The sequence below is a fragment of the Nycticebus coucang genome, chromosome 10, assembly GCF_027406575.1.
Source record: "Nycticebus coucang isolate mNycCou1 chromosome 10, mNycCou1.pri, whole genome shotgun sequence".
NCBI classification, from domain to species: Eukaryota; Metazoa; Chordata; class Mammalia; order Primates; family Lorisidae; genus Nycticebus; species Nycticebus coucang.
In genome coordinates, this window is record NC_069789.1 from 48,916,728 (window position 1) to 48,936,794 (window position 20,067).

General features: G+C 41.9%; 1 protein-coding gene across 4 annotated transcripts in view; it reads right to left on the reverse strand.

The window, feature by feature from the left end:
* The window catches only part of RPS6KC1 (ribosomal protein S6 kinase C1), a 207,923-nt gene extending 194,068 nt beyond the window's left edge, over positions 1–13,855 (reverse strand). For 2 of the 4 annotated variants that reach the window (XR_008383087.1, XM_053605715.1), the window contains exons 1-2: positions 13,616–13,830; positions 633–668 (exon numbers count right to left, since the gene is read on the reverse strand). Coding sequence is in view for 2 of the 4 variants with exons in the window: in XM_053605715.1 (XP_053461690.1) it covers positions 633–668; positions 13,616–13,720 (141 nt within the window). In the remaining 2 variants the exon portion in view is untranslated. Of the gene's footprint in view, positions 1–632; positions 670–13,615 lie in introns of those variants that run through there. The other 2 variants (XM_053605714.1, XM_053605717.1) reach the window with 2 other exon arrangements.
* Positions 13,856–20,067: the final 6,212 nt, after the last annotated feature.

Here is a 20,067-nt window from a genome sequence, read left to right on the forward strand (position 1 = left end):
GAGTTTGAGGGTACTGCAAGCTGTGATGCCACAGCACTCTACCCAGGGTGACAGCTTGAGACTCAGTCTCAAAAAAAGAAAAGGAAAAGAAAGAAGGAAAGAAAAAAATGAAAAGATTGAAGAATCTGCAAAAGAACTACTAAACTAAAAAATTAAAAAGAAACATCTATCCCTAAACCAGTTTTCCAAGATGTCAACATGTCAATTCATATAAAAATAAAAATAGATAAAGGACCACAATTTATTATAATTCTTAAAATTAATACTAGTTACAAATACTTTTTACTACACAGGCATCATGATTTTTAAATGGGTAAAACAGAGAGGCCCCTAACTAATACTGAAATCTTATGAGCACTAACTAGTTACTAAAACAATTATTTATGAAATAGTACCATAATCCCTCAAATTTCTTGTATAAGTTAACATCCATTAAAATGTAATACCTACTTAGCAGGTCTGAAATAGGACTTCAACTGCCCTATTTTGTGAGCTGAAGGCAATCTCCACACAAACATACAAATACAAAGATTGACATACAAATAAATAATTCAAGCAGTTTCCTCAATAAAGCATTTAAAAATGTTTATCAGATACGTAAAATAAAATTTTCATATAGATAAATATGTTACCTCCTGGACATCCTCTGGATTTCTTCGTGAAACGACCTAAAACAAAACATACACAGAAATCTATAATCATTATTAAAATTTAAAATTTTACATTTGTATAATTACTTTCAACAGTATCTATGAAAAATTCAATTTGCTTAGAAGAAAATAAATACTATATTATTTAACCAAAACTCAACTATATATATAACTTAGCTATCTGAAATACATACTGAAAACTAAGCAAAAAACCAGCTAAAATTAAGCTTATTTAATATATTCATAAGAGAATGCCTCTGGCCTTCACTTTTAGTTTAACCTAATTCTAATAAATTTGTCTATTCACCTTTCCATCCTACATATAAATTAGAAATCCAAAAAGAAACTGCACTTGGGCAAAACATACTAAGGATCTCTCTGCATTAGTTCTTTTTTTATTTTTATTGTTTGGAATTCATAGAGGGTACAAAGAATTAGGTTACACAAATTGCATTTGTTAGATAACATCCCTCTTATAATTGTGCCCCACCCCCAAGAGGTGCATCATACACTGTGACACCCCCCTCATCCCTCTCTGCATTATTTCTAACAACTGTATGTGAATCTACAGTTAGTTCAGACATATACAAAACGTTGTCTTTTTCTTAAGATTAAGACAGTAGCTACAGGTTGAGTATACTTTATCTAAAATTCTTGGAACCAGAAATGTTTCAGATTTTGCATTTTTTTTTTATTTTGGACTACTCACATATACATAATGGGATATCTTAGGGATAGGACCCAAGTCTAAATATGGGGAAAAAAATGTTTTTTTGAGACAGAGTCTCATTACGTCGCCCTCGGTAGAATGCCATGGCGTCACAGTTCACTTCAACCTCAAACTCTTGGGCTTAAGCAATTCTCTTGCCTCACCCTCCCAAGTAGCTGTGACTACAGGCACCCACCATAACACCTGGCTATTTTGTTGTTGTTGTTGTCATCGTTGTTTAGCAGGCCTGGGCTGGGTTCGAACCCACCAGCCCCAGTGTATGTGACCAGCACCCTAACCACTGAGCTACAGGCACCGAGCCTAAACATGAAAATTATATATGTTTCATATATATTTTATACACATAACCTGAATGTAATTTTTTGGGGGGTGGGGGGGACAGTCTCACTCTGTGAACCTGATAGAGTGATGTGGTGTCAGACCTCACAGCAATCTCAAACTCTTGGGCTCAAGCGATCCTCCTACATCAATCTCCAAGTAACTAGGACTACAGAAGCCTCCCATAATGCCTAGCTAGTTTTTCTATTTTTAGTAGAAATGAGGTATCACTTTGCTCAGCCTGGTCTGGAACTCCTGAGCTCAAGCAATCCCCCTACCTCAGCCTCCCAGAGTGCTAGGATTACAGGCCTGCACCAACACGCCCAGCCCTGAATGTAATTTTACATATTATAAAATTTTAATAATTTTGTTCATTACTGCAACCAGTCACGTGAGGTCAAGTGAAGAATTTTCCACTTGTGGTGGAAATGTCAATGCTTAAAAGTTTCAAATTTTGTAGCATGTCAGATATTAAATTTTCAGATTAGGAGGGTTCCTAATTAGATTGCTAAACCCATGTTGGAAACAAAACTATAAAAATCCATCCATCATATTAATATTTCCTAGGAAAAAAATGATGATAAAATAAGCCCACAGTATAGATATGATAAATATAAATTTTAGGGAGCTAATTTAAGTAACTTTAATTATAGTCAAGTCTTCTGATGGCTACATCACCATCAATGTTCCAAGGCTAGGTTAGGGTAACAGCAGAGGTAACAAATAACAAAAGTAATATTTCATAACAACACTAAATGTCAAGATACACTATGAAAAAGAGGAGAGCATACCCATTCTTTTCAATTTTCAAAGATCTGAATCTAAATGTAGTGCAGGAATAATAAGATACAAATATACAAAAATGTAAGGCTACACTATACTTAACATTTTTCAATGTGGTGATTAAGTAAACCAAATGGCATGTTCATCAATATAACAAATGCAATCCTGACTTTTAGACAGTAACTTTCTTTTTCTTTTCTTTTTTGTTTTTTTTGAGACAGAGCCTCAAGCTGTCGCCCTGGATAGAGTGCCATGGCATCACAGTTCACAGCAACCTCCAACTCCTGGGCTCAAGCAAGTCTCCTATCTCCGCCGCCCAAGCAGCTGGGACTAAAGGCACCCACCACAATGCCCGGCTATTTTTTGGTTGCAGCCGTCATTGTTGTTTGGCGGACCCGGGCTGGATTCGAACCCGCCAGCTCAGGTGTATGTGGTTGGTGTCTTAGCCGCTTGAGCCACAGGCGCTGAGCCCAAACATTAACGTTCATAAAATTCATACTTTCAGATAAATATGCTGACATCTTTAAACTGCATTTCATACATAAAACACACACAACTCTGACAGGAAGAGTAAGTCAAAGCACCCAGCTCATATAGGCAATTGTCCTCTTACTAAACTCAACCTCCCTCTCACCCCATCACCTGCATCTCAGCTCCTCTAGCCCTCGTGTCCCTGAAGAGCCACAGGTGTCGCTGGTTGGCAAGAAAATTTGGACTGGTTATCACCACCCAGCCAGGTAGTCTGGACACAAGAGGCAGCACCTGCACAAACTATAATTATATATTTTACGACATTTTTTTAGTTCTCTGGAGTGAAAGAACTCGCACATAAGACAGATAAGCCAGTGGGACAAATTTTAGATATTCAACATGCTAACAAATTTTCATAAAAACAGTTATGTTGACAGTAAGTACTATGAACTGAATGTTTGTGTCTGTCTCAAAATTCATATGTTGAAGCATTAATCCCCAATGTCGGTTTTTGGAGGTGGGGCCTTTGGGAGGTAATTAGGTCATAAGGATTGGACCCTTATAAGAAAAAGACAGGGCTCGGCGCCTGTGGCTCAAACGGCTAAAGCGCCAGCCACATACAGCTCAGCTGGTGGGTTCAAATCCAGCCCGGGCCCGCCAAACAACAATGACAACTACAACCAAAAAATAGCCGGGTGCTATTAGTCCCAGCTACTTGGGAGGCTGAGGCAAGAGAATCGCTTGAGCCCAGGAGTTGGAGGTTGCTGTGAGCTGTGGTGCCACAGCACTCTACCCAGGGTGGCAGCTTGAAGCTCTGTCTCAAAAAAAAAAAAAAAAAAAAAAAAAGACCAGGAATGGTGGTTCACACCTGCAATTCTAGCACTCTAAAAGGTGAAGCGGGTCAAAAGCGAGACCTCATCTCTACTAAAAAAAAAAAAAGTACTCAGTAATATTATGAAACCAGTGTATAATCACCCACACTTTCATATGAAAGATAAAACATAACTAGAGTCCAGGATGGAGGGAAAGAGGGAGGATGGATGGAGGGAGGGCAAATGGGGGAGCCACACCTATGTTGCACATTGCAAGGGTACATGTCAAATCTATTAAGTGTAGAGTATAAATGTCTTAACACAATAATTAAGTGAGGTGAAGGCTGTGTTAACCAGTTTGATGTAAGCATTCCAAATTGTATAGAAAATCAGCACATTGTACCCCATAAATGCATTAATGTATACAGATATGATTAAAAAAAAAAACCCAGGCATTTTGGTGGGCGCCTGTAGTCCCAGTTCCCACTTACTTGGGAAGCTGAGGCAAGAGAATCACTTGAGTCTAAGAGTTTGAAGTTACTGTGAGCTACGACACCACAGCACTCTACCCAGGGCAACAGAGTGAGACTATGTCTCAAAAGAAAAAGACAGCTATCTCTCTTTCTCAGCCATGACCGGATAAAGCAAAGAGGCTGACTGCAAATCACAAACAAGGCCCTTATCAGCCATTGATCTGCTGGCATCTAGACCTTGGACTTCCCACCCTCCAAAATTATGAGAACAAAATGTCAACTGATTAAGCCAATAGCCCCTGTCGGCACCAGGGACCACCTATTATGGAAAATAACTTTTCCAATGAGGGGTAGGGGGTTGAAGAGATTGGTTTCAGAATAACTCGAACACATGACATTTACTGTGCACTTTGTTTCATTATTGCACTATAATATACCTATATATATGAAATAATTATACAACTCACCATGCAGAATCAGTGGGAGCCCTGAGCTTGTCTTCCTGCAACTAGAAGGTGCCAGCAGTAGCATCACAGCCTCAGCTTCCCCTCAGATCACCAGGCATTAGATTCTCATAAGGAGTGTGCAACCTAGATCCTTCACATGCAGTTTACAGTAGGGTTTTCACTCCTGTGAGAATTTAATGCCACCACTGATCTGACAGGCGCAAACTGGAGGCAAAGTTCAGAGGGTTATGCAAACGATAGGGAGTAGCTATAAATACAGATGAAGCTCTCCTTCCCAACAGGCTATAGGCCACCTAGTCTATTGTACCTTGTTCTAATAGCCCAAACTGACAGACAACTAGGAATTGTAATTTTCTTTTGTTGTTGTTGTTTGTCTGTTTTTGAGACAGAGTCTCAAGCTGTTGCCCTGGGTAGAGTGCCGTGGCATCACGGCTCACAGCAACCTCAAATTCTTAGGCTTAAGCGATTCTCTTACCTCAGCCTCCCAAGTAGCTGGGACTACAGGCGCCTGCCACAACACCCGGCTATTTTTAGGTTGCAATTGTCATTGTTTGGCAGGTCCGGGTTGGATTTGAACCCACCAGCTCTGATGTATGTGGCTGGCACCCTAGCCACTAAACTACAGGTGCAGAGCCAGGAATTGTGATTTACAAGATTATCAAAATCCCAATATCTCAAGAGAGAATAAAAAAACTGTAACAGCAAGTTACCTCTTCAATAAATGTTTACTGAAGTTTTTCTCACCTCAAATTTTGCCAATTTAGCAATACTCTAAGCTATTTCCAATCAAGGTTCAAGAAAAATCAAAATCCTTATCGTTAAAGCCTGTAATTTAACACAAAATCTTAATATCTGAGCATACAAGTTGTCAATAAACAAGATAAAAACAGGAATGGTTTACATTTTTAAAAATCCATTAACTAAAATTTTTGGTAGGCTAGGCACACTGTCTCCTGCCTATAATCCTAGCACTCTGGGAAGTTGAGGTGGGTGAATTGCTTGAGCTCTGGAGTTCAAGACCAACCTGAGCAAGAGTGAGATCCCATCTCTAAAAATAGCCAGGCATTGTGGGGGGAGCTTCTGTAGTCCCAACTACTTGGGAGACTGATACAAAAGAATAGCTTGAGACCAAGAGTTTGAGGTTGCTGTGAGCTATGATGCCACAGCACTCTACCAAGTGTGAAAAATGAAATTCTGTCTCAATTTTAAAAAAAGTGGGCTCAGTGCCCATAGCTCAGTGGTTAGAGTGCAAACCACATATACCAAGGCAGATTCAAACCCAGCCCAGGCCTGCTAAACAACAATGACAACTGCAACAAAAAAATAGCCGGGCATTGTGACAGGGCGCCTGCAGTCCCAGCTACTTGGGAGGCTGAGGCAACAGAATCACTTAAGCCCAAGAGTTTGAGGTTGCTGTGAGCTGTGATGCCATAGCACTCTACTGAGGGCAACATAGTCAGACTCCGTCTCAAAAAAAAATTTTTTTTTGAAATGCTGATTATAAATTTTATATGTAAATGCAAACCATCTTGAATAGCTGAAACAATTTTGAAAAAGTTAGAATACCTAGTATAAAGCTACAATAAACAAGGCTGGCCAGCACAGTAGCTCTCACCTATAAGCCTAGCACTCTGGGAGGCCAAGGTGAGAGGACTGCTTGAGATCAGGAGCTCAAGACCAGCCTGGGCAAGAGTGAGACTCTGTCCCTACTAAAAATAGAAAAAAGAGGCTGGGCGCTGTAGCTCAAGTGGCTAAAGGCGCTAGCCACGTACACCAAAGCTGGCAGGTTCAAATCCAGTCTGGGCCTGCCAAACAATGACAACTACAACCAAAAAATAGCCGGGCATTGTGGCAGGAGCCTGTAGTCCCAGCTACTAGGGAGGCTGGGAGCAAGAGAATCACTTGAGCTCAAGTTTGAGGTTGCTGTGAGCTGTGACGTCACAGCAGTCTACAGAGGGTGACATAGCAAAACTGTCTCAAAAAAAAAAAAAAAATGGCTCAGCGCCTGTGGCTCAAGCAGCTAAGGCGCCAGCCACATACACCTGAGCTGGCGGGTTCAAATCCAGCCCGGGCCTGCCAAACAACAATGATGGCTGCAACCAAAACATGGCCAGGCATTGTGGCAGGCGCCTGTAGTCCCAGCTACTTGGGAGCTGGAGGCAGGAGAATCTCTTGAGCCCAGGAGTTGGAGGTTGCTGTGAGCTGTGATGCCACAGCACTCTACCCAGGGCAAGAGCCTGAGGCTCTGTCTCAAAAAAAAAAAAAAAAAAAAAAAAGAAAGAAAAACCAGAAAGAAAATACACAACATGGATAAATCTTAAATAATCATGCTGGGTAGAAATCAGACCTAAAAAACTAACATACTGCCTGATTCCTTTTATATAAAATGCAATCTAATGTATAATGGCAGAAATCAAACCAGTAGTGGTTGCCTAGAGACAGGTGGTAGGAAGAGAAAAATGTAAAGGAGCTCAAGGAAATTTGTGCACTGATGACTGTGGTGGTGGGTGCTGCAACTACATCCATTTATCAAAATTCATCAAATCATAAACTTAAAATTGGTGAATTTTATTGTATGTAAATTATGCCTCAATGTGAACAAAATAAAGACATAAGGTAGCACTGTCTTTTTTTTTTTTAATTTTTATTTTTTTATTTATTTATTTTTTTTGTAGAGACAGAGTCTCACTTTATGGCCCTCGCACAGCTCACAGCAACCTCCAACTCCTGGGCTTAGGCGATTCTCCTGCCTCAGCCTCCTGAGTAGCTGGGACTACAGGCACCTGCCACAACGCCCGGCTATTTTTTGGTTGCAGTTTGGCCGGGGCCGGGTTTGAACCCGCCACCCTCGGTACATGGGGCCGGCACCCTACCAACTGAGCCACAGGCGCCACCCTTAATTTTTATTTTTTTGTTGCAGTTTGGCCAGGGCTGGGTTAGAACCGGCCACCCTGGGAATATGGGGTCGGCGCCCTACTCCCTGAGCCACAGGCGCCACCTGTGGTAGCACTATCTTTTAAGAATAAAAGCCTACCTTTTTGCTTTTCATACTCATGGAAATACTGGCAAAAATCACCATTCGCTATATTTTGCTGAGAAATCTATATAGTATATAAGAATTCTGTAAACTTAGCATGAAACCACCAAAACTGCTGATGGCTCTTTTTTTTTTTTTTTTTTTTGAGACAGTCTCACTTTGTCGTTCTCTGTAGAGTGCCGTATTTCTCCCATATTGTGGGTTGCCTCTTCAGCAAAAATAATTTTCTATAACAAATGTTCTATACATTCCCACTGGAAAAACTAGTTGCAACTGGGCAAATGATGGGCCAGTCCTTGCAGTGAGGACTGAGGAAGCAGTTCTGAGGCAAGACAGAAGTTCAATTTTTAGCATATTCATTGTAGATGCTTATGAGACATCTAATTGGAGTTGTTCCATAAGATAAGTTTGGGTCTAATAGCAAGAAGGAAGATTTATTAATTTGGGAGTCATGAGCAGATAGGTGTAATCACTCAGAAAAGGCTCCTCTGGAGCCTTCCTCATTCTAAGATGAGGAACCTAACAACAGAATGATAGGGAACCCTTAACACCTGAAGGACCAGGCAGAAGTAAGGAAAAGAAAACTAAGTACAAAGTGTTTGAGAAGTTTGGCTTTGCTATGAGATGGGCCACTGAGATAGAAGAAGAGATTTTATTTTAAAATGGAAGTGAATAAGACAAATGCTGATACACAGAACCAACAGTTGCACTAAAAAACAAGAGGAACTACATGATGGAGAAAGCAACAACTGAAAACTAGAAGGTCTCAGGCTAGTGAGGTTACAGATGATTTTAATTCTTATACTTTTTACTTCTCTGTAGTTTGATTTTGACAAATGAACATAAATAATTCTGTTAGGAGGAAAAAAGCGTCATTTTTACATTTTAAAAATATATCAAACGATGGTGGTCCGACATTGCCAAGGGATAAGGGAAAAATGAGTGATGCATGTATGAAAGTAATTATCTTTTAAAAGACAAGTGCCATTATGAACTGAACATTACATAATGTTAAAACCATTATGAGCTGCACATGACAGCTATTCAAAAGAGGATAGGCTATAGAAACAAATTTAAAGATAAAATTTTTAATCTCATTAAAGTCATTTTATTTATTATAGATAGGGTATCTCTCTGTTGGCCAAGCCATAGTGCCTTGGCCCAATCCTACCTATCTCACTGTAGTCTCAAATTCCCAGGTTCAAGTGATCCTCCTGCCTCAGCCTCCCAAGTAGCTGAGACTACAGGCAGTTAACCACCATGCCTGGTTATTTTTTCTATTTTTTTGTACAGACATGGTCTCACAAACTAATTTTGAACACTGCCCAAACTAATCTTGAACTCCCACTTTGGCCTCACAATGTGCTGGATTATACACGCATGTACCACCATGCCCAGCCTCTTTTTTTTTTTTTGAGACAGAGCCTCAAGCTATTGCCCTGGGTAGAGTGCCATGGCGTCACAGCTCACAGTAACCTCAAACTTTTGGGCTCAAGCAAATCTCTTGCCCCAGCCTCCCTGGTAGCCAGGACTACAGGTGCATGCCACAACACTGCTATTTTGTTGTTGTTTGTTTAGCAGGCCCAGGCCGGGTTGGAACCCACCAACCCGTGTGTGCGTAGCCAGTGCCCTAACCACTGAACTACAGGATGCCAGGCCTGACGGTTCTTTTCAAGAACTGAGTCTCCCTTTGTTGTCCAGGCTAAACTGCCATGTGTCATAGCTTACAACAACCTCAAAGTCTTACGCTTAAGCGATCCTTTTGTCTCAGCCTCCTGAGTAGCTGAGACTACAGGTGCCTGCCACAATGCCCAGGTAGTTTTCCTGTTTTTAGTAGAGACTGGGTCTCACTCTTGCTGAGGCTGGCCTCCTCAGCTCAAGCAATCCACACACCTCAGCCTCCCAGAGTGCTAAGATTACAGGTATGAGCCACCAGGCCTGGCTACTGATGGTTCTTTCATACCTGTGTCTCCTCCCACTAAGGAATCAAAGGAAATTTACAAAAATATTTTCCAATTCACAATAGAGATTCTTATTATAGATAAAAAATAAGCAGCAGCAGGCATGGTAAGTACCTGTAGTCCCAGCTACTCAGGAGGCTCAAGTGGTAGGATCCCAGAGCCCTTGGAGCATAAATCCAGCCTGAACTATATAGTAAGACCCCATTTCTAAGAAAAAAAAAAAACTTAACCTTTCCTTTTATAAAGTAAGAACACAAACCACACAGAGTTTGACTAATCAATCTGTCAGCACATTTGAAACTAGTCACAAAATTATCTAAGCTTGCCAGCCAAGTTCCAGAGAACTGCCAAAAAAAAAAAAAAGGAAACTTAAGAAGATGAAAAAGCTGTTTTGCTATACTAAATTTAACATTAGATTCTAATTCTCTTGCTACAGAAATAACACTCCAAGTGTTACCAAAGCGGTCCAGCCCCCGTCACTGTTCAGCCAAGATGCAGAGATGGAGGACACATCCACCAAACTTTATTATCAGAGAACCAGCAATCTGAAGAATGGCAAGAATAGCCCCTCCAAGATTGTTTTGCCCTAGCTACAAACACAGTAGTTTTTAAGGAAAGTTACAAAGAAAAGGAACTAGGGAATTACAACTGTAATCCAAAACTTAATTTACAGCAACATCAAAGTAATCTTTACTTTAATAATGGAACACTATCTTTTTCCTCCTGGGTTGTTACTCACTCACTTCCTTAAGATACACACCTTATTGGCCTGGGTCTGGAGGTTGGCAACATCAAGGAAAAAGAAAGTTACTTAAGTGGGGGTGGGGGGAGGGTCATGTAGTTTTTTAATTTTTAACCATTCCTATTTTAGCCTAACCAACTCCATTTCCTGATTTCCCTTCACTAACACAAGAATCAAAAATATAGAAATTGTTTCTTGAAGCTAGAGTTATATCAGTAGTAGGAAACATACAGAACATATTCCTAATCTTTATCTTAATGCTACTTACCTGGTTAGTTCTCCTGAGAAAAGATGTTTTTCTCCATAACTCTCAAAAAGTAAATATTTTACTCATTTATAAGGACAGTTATGGTGTTATCTCCTTGTTGACCCTCAAACCTTAAATTTTTAAACAAAATCTGTAACATAAGCAATAAATGACATAAACATTCATAGGGAGGTAAAAGAGCAATATAAGCAATATTTAAATTCATATAACCATAGCAATATGTAGCATGCATATTATATGGATTTAGTTAGTTCTAAGGCAATGCTACTTTATCCTGGAACTTATTGTCATAAAATGGCACTCTACCCATGGCACTCTACCCAAGGCCGGTGAGTGAGACTCTGTCTCAAAAAAATAAAAAACAAACACACAAAAACAGTTAGTTCAGTAAATGGATCACAGCTTTAGATTTTTAAGATCTAATTTGGTTAAACTTTTCTTTTGTAAAGTAGGAATACCAGTAACTGCCATCCTCAAGTGCTTCCTATTCAAGTTCCACACACATTCATACCTCCAGGCCTTTATGGCCTCTACCCTTTTAATATCTAACTTTGATGCACTCCCCTTTTCTAGATTTCTTCCATCTTTCACCACCTATCTTAACTAGTACATATTCCCTGATCCCTAGAGTAACATCTGAATTTCCACAGCTCTTTTCTGTAGTTACTACTTTAGGGCACTTAACATTTTTCTTTCCTATACTACACTTCTTTAAAGACAGCAAACTCTCATCTGCTATGAGAATCCCTGAAAGAAAGGTCCATTCAGCCTTATACCCCTCATGGCATATAGTGTCTGGAACTAAACATTTATTGGGTGTGCTGCCTACAATAGAGAAGAAAGCATTCAACTATGTTTTTAGGCACACTGCCTTTACAGCAGTTCTCAACCTGTCAGTCACAACCCCTTTTTAACAATGAAAATACACTGCAGCATTAGGAAGGTTGAGAACCACTGCCTCATTAGTTCATATACGGGAAACAAATACCAATGCTCTATATGTATCTATTAACAGACATACACATGTAAGCAGATTAATACAACACACATATAATTTTTGTGTTAAAATAAGGGATAAGTAGGATGCTGTGAGGAGAATGTTATGTATGTGGAAAATTGTTCTGATTCCACAAACTGTTTTTTAGGAAACTGAGCCTAGATGTTTGGTCCAATGACTACAAAGGCATGAAGAATGGTGTAATAAGGGCTCCTTAATATCACAAAACTTCTTACACAACCTGAAACACTCCACCTATTTAACAATCTTACTTGCAAACAGGGAGAAGCAAACTTGACCCTATGCTTGGTACAGAAATCTGCAATAATCAGGTCTGTTCATCTCATTCCATTTCGAGGAACTTGTTCATCCATCCTACCTGTTTTGTCTGACTCAAGCGCAATTTCCATTTGCAATGTGCCACTCTCACTCATGCTTCAAACTCAGATCTAAATCTACTTTACCTTTAAGGTCTTCTCATTTCCTGAGCTCTCAATCACATATGATCCTCCAAATATATATTATTATACTATTACTATTTAATCTGCACCTCTCTTCTTCTAAAATGAGAGTTAATTCTTAACATTTTATATAATTTAGAGTTAGGCAGAACTGGTTTCATATCCCAAATCTACTACTGCCTTGCAATGTTACTAATGTTCCTTGAATCTGTTTCTTCATCATTAAAATGTGAATTAAATTGGGTGATGTGTACAAAATGCCAAGTATACACACATAATATACATCCATTGCATGCATATAGGCTTATTTTATTATTCTTACTTTCTGAGAGGGGAGATGCAGAACACAAGACAAGAGCAATGAAACATAAACAAAGTGGATACTAAAAATTGCGTCATTTAGGCTCGGGCCTGTAGCTCAGTGGTTACAGCGCCAGGCACATGCACTGGGGCTGGCGGGTTTGAGCCGGGCTGGGACCTGCTAAAAAATAACAATGACAACTACAACAACAACAACAATAGCGGGGCATTGTGGCGGGCACCTGTAGTCCCAGCTACTTGGTAGACTGAAGCAAGATAATCATTTGAGTCCAAGAATTTGAGGTTGCTGTGAGCTGTGACAGCTCTACCACGGGTGACGTCCTAAGACTGTCTCAAAAATAAATAAATAGGGGCGGCGCCTGTGGCTCAAAGGGGTAGGGCGATGGCCCCATATGCCGGAGGTGGTGGGTTCAAACCCAGCCCCGGCTAAAAACTACAAAAAAAAAAGGCTGAGGCAAGAGGATTACTCGAACCCAAGAGTTTGAGGTTGCTGTGAGCTATGACACCACAGCACTTTACCCAGGGCACAGAGTGAGACTATGTCTCAAAAAAAAAATAAACAAAAAAAATAAATAAAATGAAAATTGGGTCATTTAGTTAATGAAAATGAGTTTCCCAACTTTTTTTTCTTTTTTTTTTTTTTTTTTGCTTTTTTCTAGGCACAGCCCAAATCCAGAACTTCCTGGTTGGTGGCCTAATAATGACCTCTTTCCCAAGGATCTATCTTCCTCAGAGCAAACCTGATCCTGAATAAAGGATAAAATATTACATGTCTTCTATTACACAAGCCAAATAATACACAAATTAACATTTTTAAGTCTGCATTATTCCCTGGCGCAAGCAAAACCACTACTGCAAATTTCGAACTCAAAAGAAAAAGTCCAAATGGGATGGGGACTGAGTCAACAAATTTAAATCATCAACCACTGCCCCACCCCGGAACCCGGACTCTACCGCGACCTACTCCAGGGGAGCCCTGGGCATTCTACACCAAGCCACTACCCTAGCGTTCCTCCGACGCGTGTCCCGACAGCACCCAATCCCACCCTTACTCTGACCCAGGGTCAGGGACTCCGTTCGGGTCCCGACACAGACTCCTACCGACGCGAGACACCAGCACTCACCCGGGCGGTGACTTTATACACTGTGTAGCCCCGTGGGTGTCGCTGGGGCTCGGTGACAGTATAGAAACGGGCCAGGTCGGCACCCCGCTCCCGGGAAGAAGTCATCCTCCCGCTGCCTCTGCCGCCGGCCGCCGTGGACCATCGGGGCAACTCCGCGCCGCCGCGGTCCAGGTTCCCCACGCAGCTGCAAAGCCGCGAGGGGGCGGTGGCTCCACGGCGGCGGCTCCGCCGTACAGCTCCGCTTCCGGGTCGGCAGAGAAGCTTCCGGGTCAGGCTGTTCTGCTGCGGAGGGGGAGAGAGACTCCATCTAGATTCTGGCCCCTTTAGAATGCATGGAGCTGACGGGTGGGTGAAGATTAGGGGATAGCACTGCCTTCTCCGTCGCTGCAGAGACCGAAGATGTTACAACTAACTCTCTTTGTGCACTGGCTCCTTTACCTTCTAGCTTTTGTGAGAACTATTACAGCCACACTACGCTGGAGATGGCTTGGTCTTCTCACGCCCTTTTTATCATACAAAGTGGAGACGTGAAGGGATGGTGGGATACCTCAGCATTTTCTTTCTTTACTCAACGGCTTATTGTTTCAAATTTTACATGCCCACAGCAACATCTCAACACTCAGACATATCCCTTATTTCTAAGACAAATCCCTTTCAATTGTGCACCTCTCTTTCTGTAACACATCTGCACAGCAAGCCACTAACTCTACATCAGTCTTTTAAATCCCTTCAAGTTCTAAAATCTGGAGGCTGGGGGTGGGGAGCGCTGCGTGGGGGGGAAATCACATGACCTTTCCATGCCCCTACAAAAATGGAGTTTCTAGTTTCAGCTGGTTGCTGTCCACTGCTTGGCGATTCCTCTACTTTTTCGTGATCAGGGTTCTTTCTCATTTCCCAAAATATTCATTCCAAGTCCTTGCCATACTCTTCATTCTCCGTTCCTCTTCCTCTTGCCACCCTACTCTTTTCCCCCACCCCCACCCTTTTTTTTTTTTTTCCTTGCAGTTTTTGTCCGGGGCTGGGCTTGAACCCGCCACCTCCGGCATATGGAGCCGGCGCCCTACTCCGTTGAGCCACAGGCACCGCCCTTCTCCACCCCTTTACAGGAAAAAAAGAGGAAGAAAAAGCTGATGCACTTAGTACCAATTCCTTCATCTTCTCACACTTCCATGACAATTAGAGATGTACAGATACTCCTTCCTCATTTTTAAGACTGTGAACTAAAATAAATTCTTGGGCGGCGCCTGTGGCTCATGAATAGGACTCCGGCCCCATATACCGACGGTGGCGGGTTCGAACGCAGCCCCGGCCAAACTGCAACAACAAAAATAAATAAATAAAAATAAAATAAATTCTTTTTTTTTTGTAGAGACAGGGTCTCACTTTATGGCCCTCGGTAGAATGCCGTGGCCTCACACAGCTCACAGCAACCTCCAACTCCTGGGCTGAAGCGATTCTCTTGCCTCAGCCTCCCGAGTAGCTGGGACTACAGGTGCCCGCCACAATGCCCAGCTATTTTTTTTTTTGGTTGCAGTTTGGCCGGGGCCGGGTTTGAACCCGTCACCCTCGGTATATGGGGCCGGCGCCTCACGGACTGAGCCACAAGTGCCGCCCAAAATAAAATAAATTCTTAAGGCTTCCCCCTCAGCTCCTGACTGGACCCCCTCTTGAGCTGGAGGATCCCTAAAACTGAGTTGCTAGCCATGAGAAAGGAGCCTGATCAGACATGCCTCACGTCCCCCTGCAGGCTTAGAGATGTCTTTTGTGACTCATGAACTCATTAACTCATATTCCCTGATTCCTGGTCTATTAAATAATGCCTAACACTTTCAGCCAACTGCCAGCTAAACAATCTTTAAACCCATCTATAACCTGTAAGCCCCTACCTTGAGATGTCCCACCTTTTTGGGCTAAACCAATGTATGCCTTCCACATATTGATTTATGACTTTTCCTATAATTTATGCCTCCCTAAAATGTTTAAAACCAAACTGTAACCCCTCCACAGCAAGTCCTCTTGCTCAAGGCTTCTTGGGTGTGGATCCTGGTCTTCAAATTTGGCTCAGAATAAATCTCTTTAAATTATTTTACAGAATATGGCTTCTTTTCTGTAGACAAAACTAGTCACTCCACATGTACACAGTCTGATGCTCTTTGGCAGACCTAAAAACTCTGTTCCAAAGTCCAGTTACATCTGGACTTCCCTTTCTGCATATTTAATCTCTTTCTCTTCCTTTTCTGCGTATTTAATCTCTTTCTCACCAGTGGTTCCTTTTTCTCAGCCTACATAAACCTGAATCTATCATTCATTTATCATACCTAAATTCCCCATTTACTTACTATGTGACAGTCATCATGCTAAGTAGGCATTGGAATTACAAAAATGGTCCCCCCAAAAATGCGCTCACCAACCATCTTGTAGGAAAAATAAAGAGGATGCAATTGGCTGGGTGTGGTGGCTCAGTCCTATAATCCTAGCATTCTGGGAGGCCAGGGCAGGTGGATTGCCTGATCTCAGGAGTTGGAGACCAGTCTAAGCAAAGTGAGACCACATCTCTACTAAACATAGAAAAACCAGCTGGGCATTGTGGTGGGCACCTGTAGATCCAGCTATTTGAGAGGCTGAGGCAAGAAGATCACTTGAGCCCAGGAGTTTGAGGTTGCTTTGGGCTAAGATGTCACAGAACTCTACCCAGGGTGACAGAGAGAGACTATGTCTCCAAAAAAAAAAAGAAGACATAATTAAAATATACTGTGATAAGTGTCATGACAAATGCATATATGGAATACTATAGAGCTCATCTATTCACAATGCATGATTATCTAAGACCAGGGGTCCTCAAACTGCGGCCCGCGGGCTACATGAAGCGGTGTGAATTGTATTTGTTCCCGTTTTGTTTTTTACTTCAAAATAAGATACGCGCAGTGTGCATAGGCATTTGTTCATAGTTGTTTTTTTTTTTAAACTATAGTCCGGCCCTCCAATGGTCTGAGGGACCCTGAATTGGCCCCCTGTTTAAAAAGTTTGAGGACGCCTGACCTAAGACTTTCTGATAGAAACCTTTTCTATGGCTGAATCTTGGAGGAGAATTTGGAGTTAACCAGGCAGAAAAGGGGATGAGGGACATAATTTGTACTGCCTTCTTTTCCTCTTTTCTTTCTCTTTCTTCTCATTGTCAAAGTCGTTTTTAAAGTAACCTACGTTAGTATTGTATCATCACCCATTTAGTCTCATATCCACTTCAATCAGGTTACACTACTATATTCTTAATATGAAACCGAAAGTTTCTAATGACTTCATCTTACCCCATATTTGCAGACTTTTTTCAAAGTTTCTGACCATTTCCACCTTTTTTTTTTTTGAGAGAGCATCTCCAGCTGTCACCCTGTACAGAGTGCTGTGGCATCATAGCTCACAGCAACCTCCAACTCTTGGGCTCAAGTTATCCTCTTGTCTCAGTTCTACTTTTAGTAGAGACAGGGGGTCTCATTTTTGCTCAGGCTGGTCTCGAACTCATGAGCTCAAGCCATCCACTTGCCTTGGCCTCCCAGAGTGCTAGGATTACAGGCATGAGCCACCACACCTGGCCCATTTCCACCTTTTTAAAACTCTTCTCTCCTTAGCATATAAGTCAGCATTGTCTGTCTTTTTTCTTTTGCACTCAGAAAACTCACTATTTTTTCATTCTTCTTTCTTGATTTCTTCTCTTTCCAGAACCTTTCATATTCTTATTTCTTAGGATTTTTTTTCTTTTCTTTTCTTTTTTTTTTTTTTTTTTTTTTTTTGTAGAGACAGCCCTGGCGTCACACGGCTCACAGCAACCTCTAACTCTTGGGCTTACGCGATTCTCTTGCCTCAGCCTCGCGAGCAGCTGGGACTACAGGCGCCCGCCACAACGCCCAGCTATTTTTTTGTTGCAGTTTGGCCGGGGCTGGGTTTGAACCCGCCACCCTCAGCATATGGGGCCGGCGCCCTACTCACTGAGCCACAGGCGCCGCCCAGGATTTTAACTTTGGATCTTTTTTTTCTTTATACCCGTTGACTCACAAATGTGTATTTCCAGGCATGTATCTCTTCCAGGACTCAACTCCCCTTGCATACGTCCTTAAATAGATATCCAATTAAGACTGCAAACAGGGCAGCGCCTGTTGCTCAGTGAGTAGGGCGCCGGCCCCATATGCCGAGGGTAGTGGGTTCAAACCCAGCCCCGGCCAAACTGCAAACAACAACAAAAATAGCCCGGCGTTGTGGCGGGCGCCTGTAGTCCCAGCTGCTCGGGAGGCTGAGGCAAGAGAATCGCGTAAGCCCAAGAGTTAAGAGATTGCTGTGAGCCGTGTGACGCCACAGCACTCTATCCAAAAAAAAAAAAGACTGCAAACAGAACAGATCAAATTCTGAACTTTCATTTCTCCCTCTTAAACCTGTTTCTATCTCTATGAGAGGTTTTACTCTCCAGTTAATTACATTAGCTAGATATTTGAGATCCTCCTTAGTAAATTCCTCTGCTACTTTCTCTGGGTTTCTTTAATTTACAAAATTCCATTGGTTAACAATAAAAGAATGGGAAAGGATGTCCCACATAAGCACTACTGAAAAGACTTAAGAAAAAAGGAATGTTATCAAGAACCAGAAGGAACAAAACTTAATGTTAAAAAGGTCAATTCATAAAGAAGACATGACAATTTCAAATGCATATGTATCTAATAATGAAACTTCGAAAACGTATAAAGCAAAAATCATGAGAACTAAAAGAACAAATGGACAAATCCATAATTACAGTTACAATTTCAACACTCACCTCTCAGTAGTTGATAAAAACAAGGAAACAAATTAATCAGTGAGGCTATACGGCGGCGCCTGTGGCTCAGTGAGTAGGGCGCCGGCCCCATATGCCGAGGGTAGTGGGTTCAAACCCAGCCCCGGCCAAACTGCAAACAACAACAAAAATAGCCCGGCGTTGTGGCGGGCGCCTGTAGTCCCAGCTGCTCGGGAGGCTGAGGCAAGAGAATCGCGTAAGCCCAAGAGCTGGAGGTTGCTGTGAGCTGTGTGACGCCACGGCACCCTACCCGAGGGCGGTACAGTGAGACTCTGTCTCTACAAAAAAAATAAATAAATAAATAAATAAATAATAAAAATAAAAAAACTCTTAAAAAAAAAAATCAGTGAGGCTATAGAAGACCTGAAAAACTCTATCAGATGATTCTACTTGATGAACATACAGAGAACACATCATTCAATAGCAGGAGAACATGTTCCTTTCAAATGTACACTAAACATTCCACAAGACATCATATCTTGGGCCATCAAATAAACATTAACAAATTTTCAAAGACTAGTATAGATTGTATATGCTCTGTGACCTCAGGGAATTAAACTAGAAGGTAATAACAGAAAGTTATCTTGTAAAATTCATAAATACATGGAAAAAATATAATTCTAAAAAATCACTGGTCAAAAAATAAATGACAAAGAGACCTTTAAAATGTTTAGAATTGAATGAAATTTGAAATGTAAAAATTGTAGAACACAGCTAACAATGTTTAGAGGGATATTTATAGCCAAAGGCTTATGATAAAAAAGAAGAAAGATCATGAGCCAGGCGGCGCCTGTGGCTCAGTGAGCAGGGCGCCGGCCCCATATACCGAGGGTGGCGGGTTCAAACCCAGCCCCGGCCAAACTGCAACCAAAAAATAGCCGGGCGTTGTGGCGGACGCCTGTAGTCCCAGCTGCTCGGGAGGCTGAGGCAGGAGAATCGCTCAAGCCCAGGAGTTGGAGGTTGCTGTGAGCTGTGTGACGCCACGGCACTCTACCGAGGGCCATAAAGTGAAACCCTGTCTCTACAAAAAAAAAAAAAAGAAAAAGAAAGATCATGAGCCAATAATGTTAAGAAACTAGAAAAATAAGTCCAGGCGTGGTGGCTTATCCTGCAGTCCTAACACTATGAGAGGCCAAGGCAGGTGGATTGACTTGAGCTCACAGGTTCAAGACCAGCCTGAGAAAGAATGACACCTTGTCTCTAAAAAAAAATAGCCGGGCCTTGTGGCAGGTGCCTATAGTCCCAGCTACTAGGGAGGCTGAGGCAAGAGAATCACTTGAGCCCAAAAGTTTGAGGTTGCTATGAGCGTGACAAAGTGAGAGTCTGTCTCAAAAAAAAAAAAAAATGTAGCCGGCATTCTGCCAGGCACCTATAGTCCCAGCTACTTGGGAGGCTGAAGCAAGAGAATCGCCTAAGCCCAAGAGCTGGAGGTTGCTGTGAGCTGTGATGCCACCGCATTCTACCGAGGGCAACAAAGTGAGACTGTCTCTAAAAAAAAAAAAAGAAGTAAAGTAAAAGAAAGAGGCTGGGTGCCCATAGCTCAGTGGTTAGGGTGCCGGCCACATGCTTCTGGGGCTGCTGGGTCAGAACCTGGCCCAGGCCTGCTAAACAAACAAACAAACAAAAAAATCCAGGG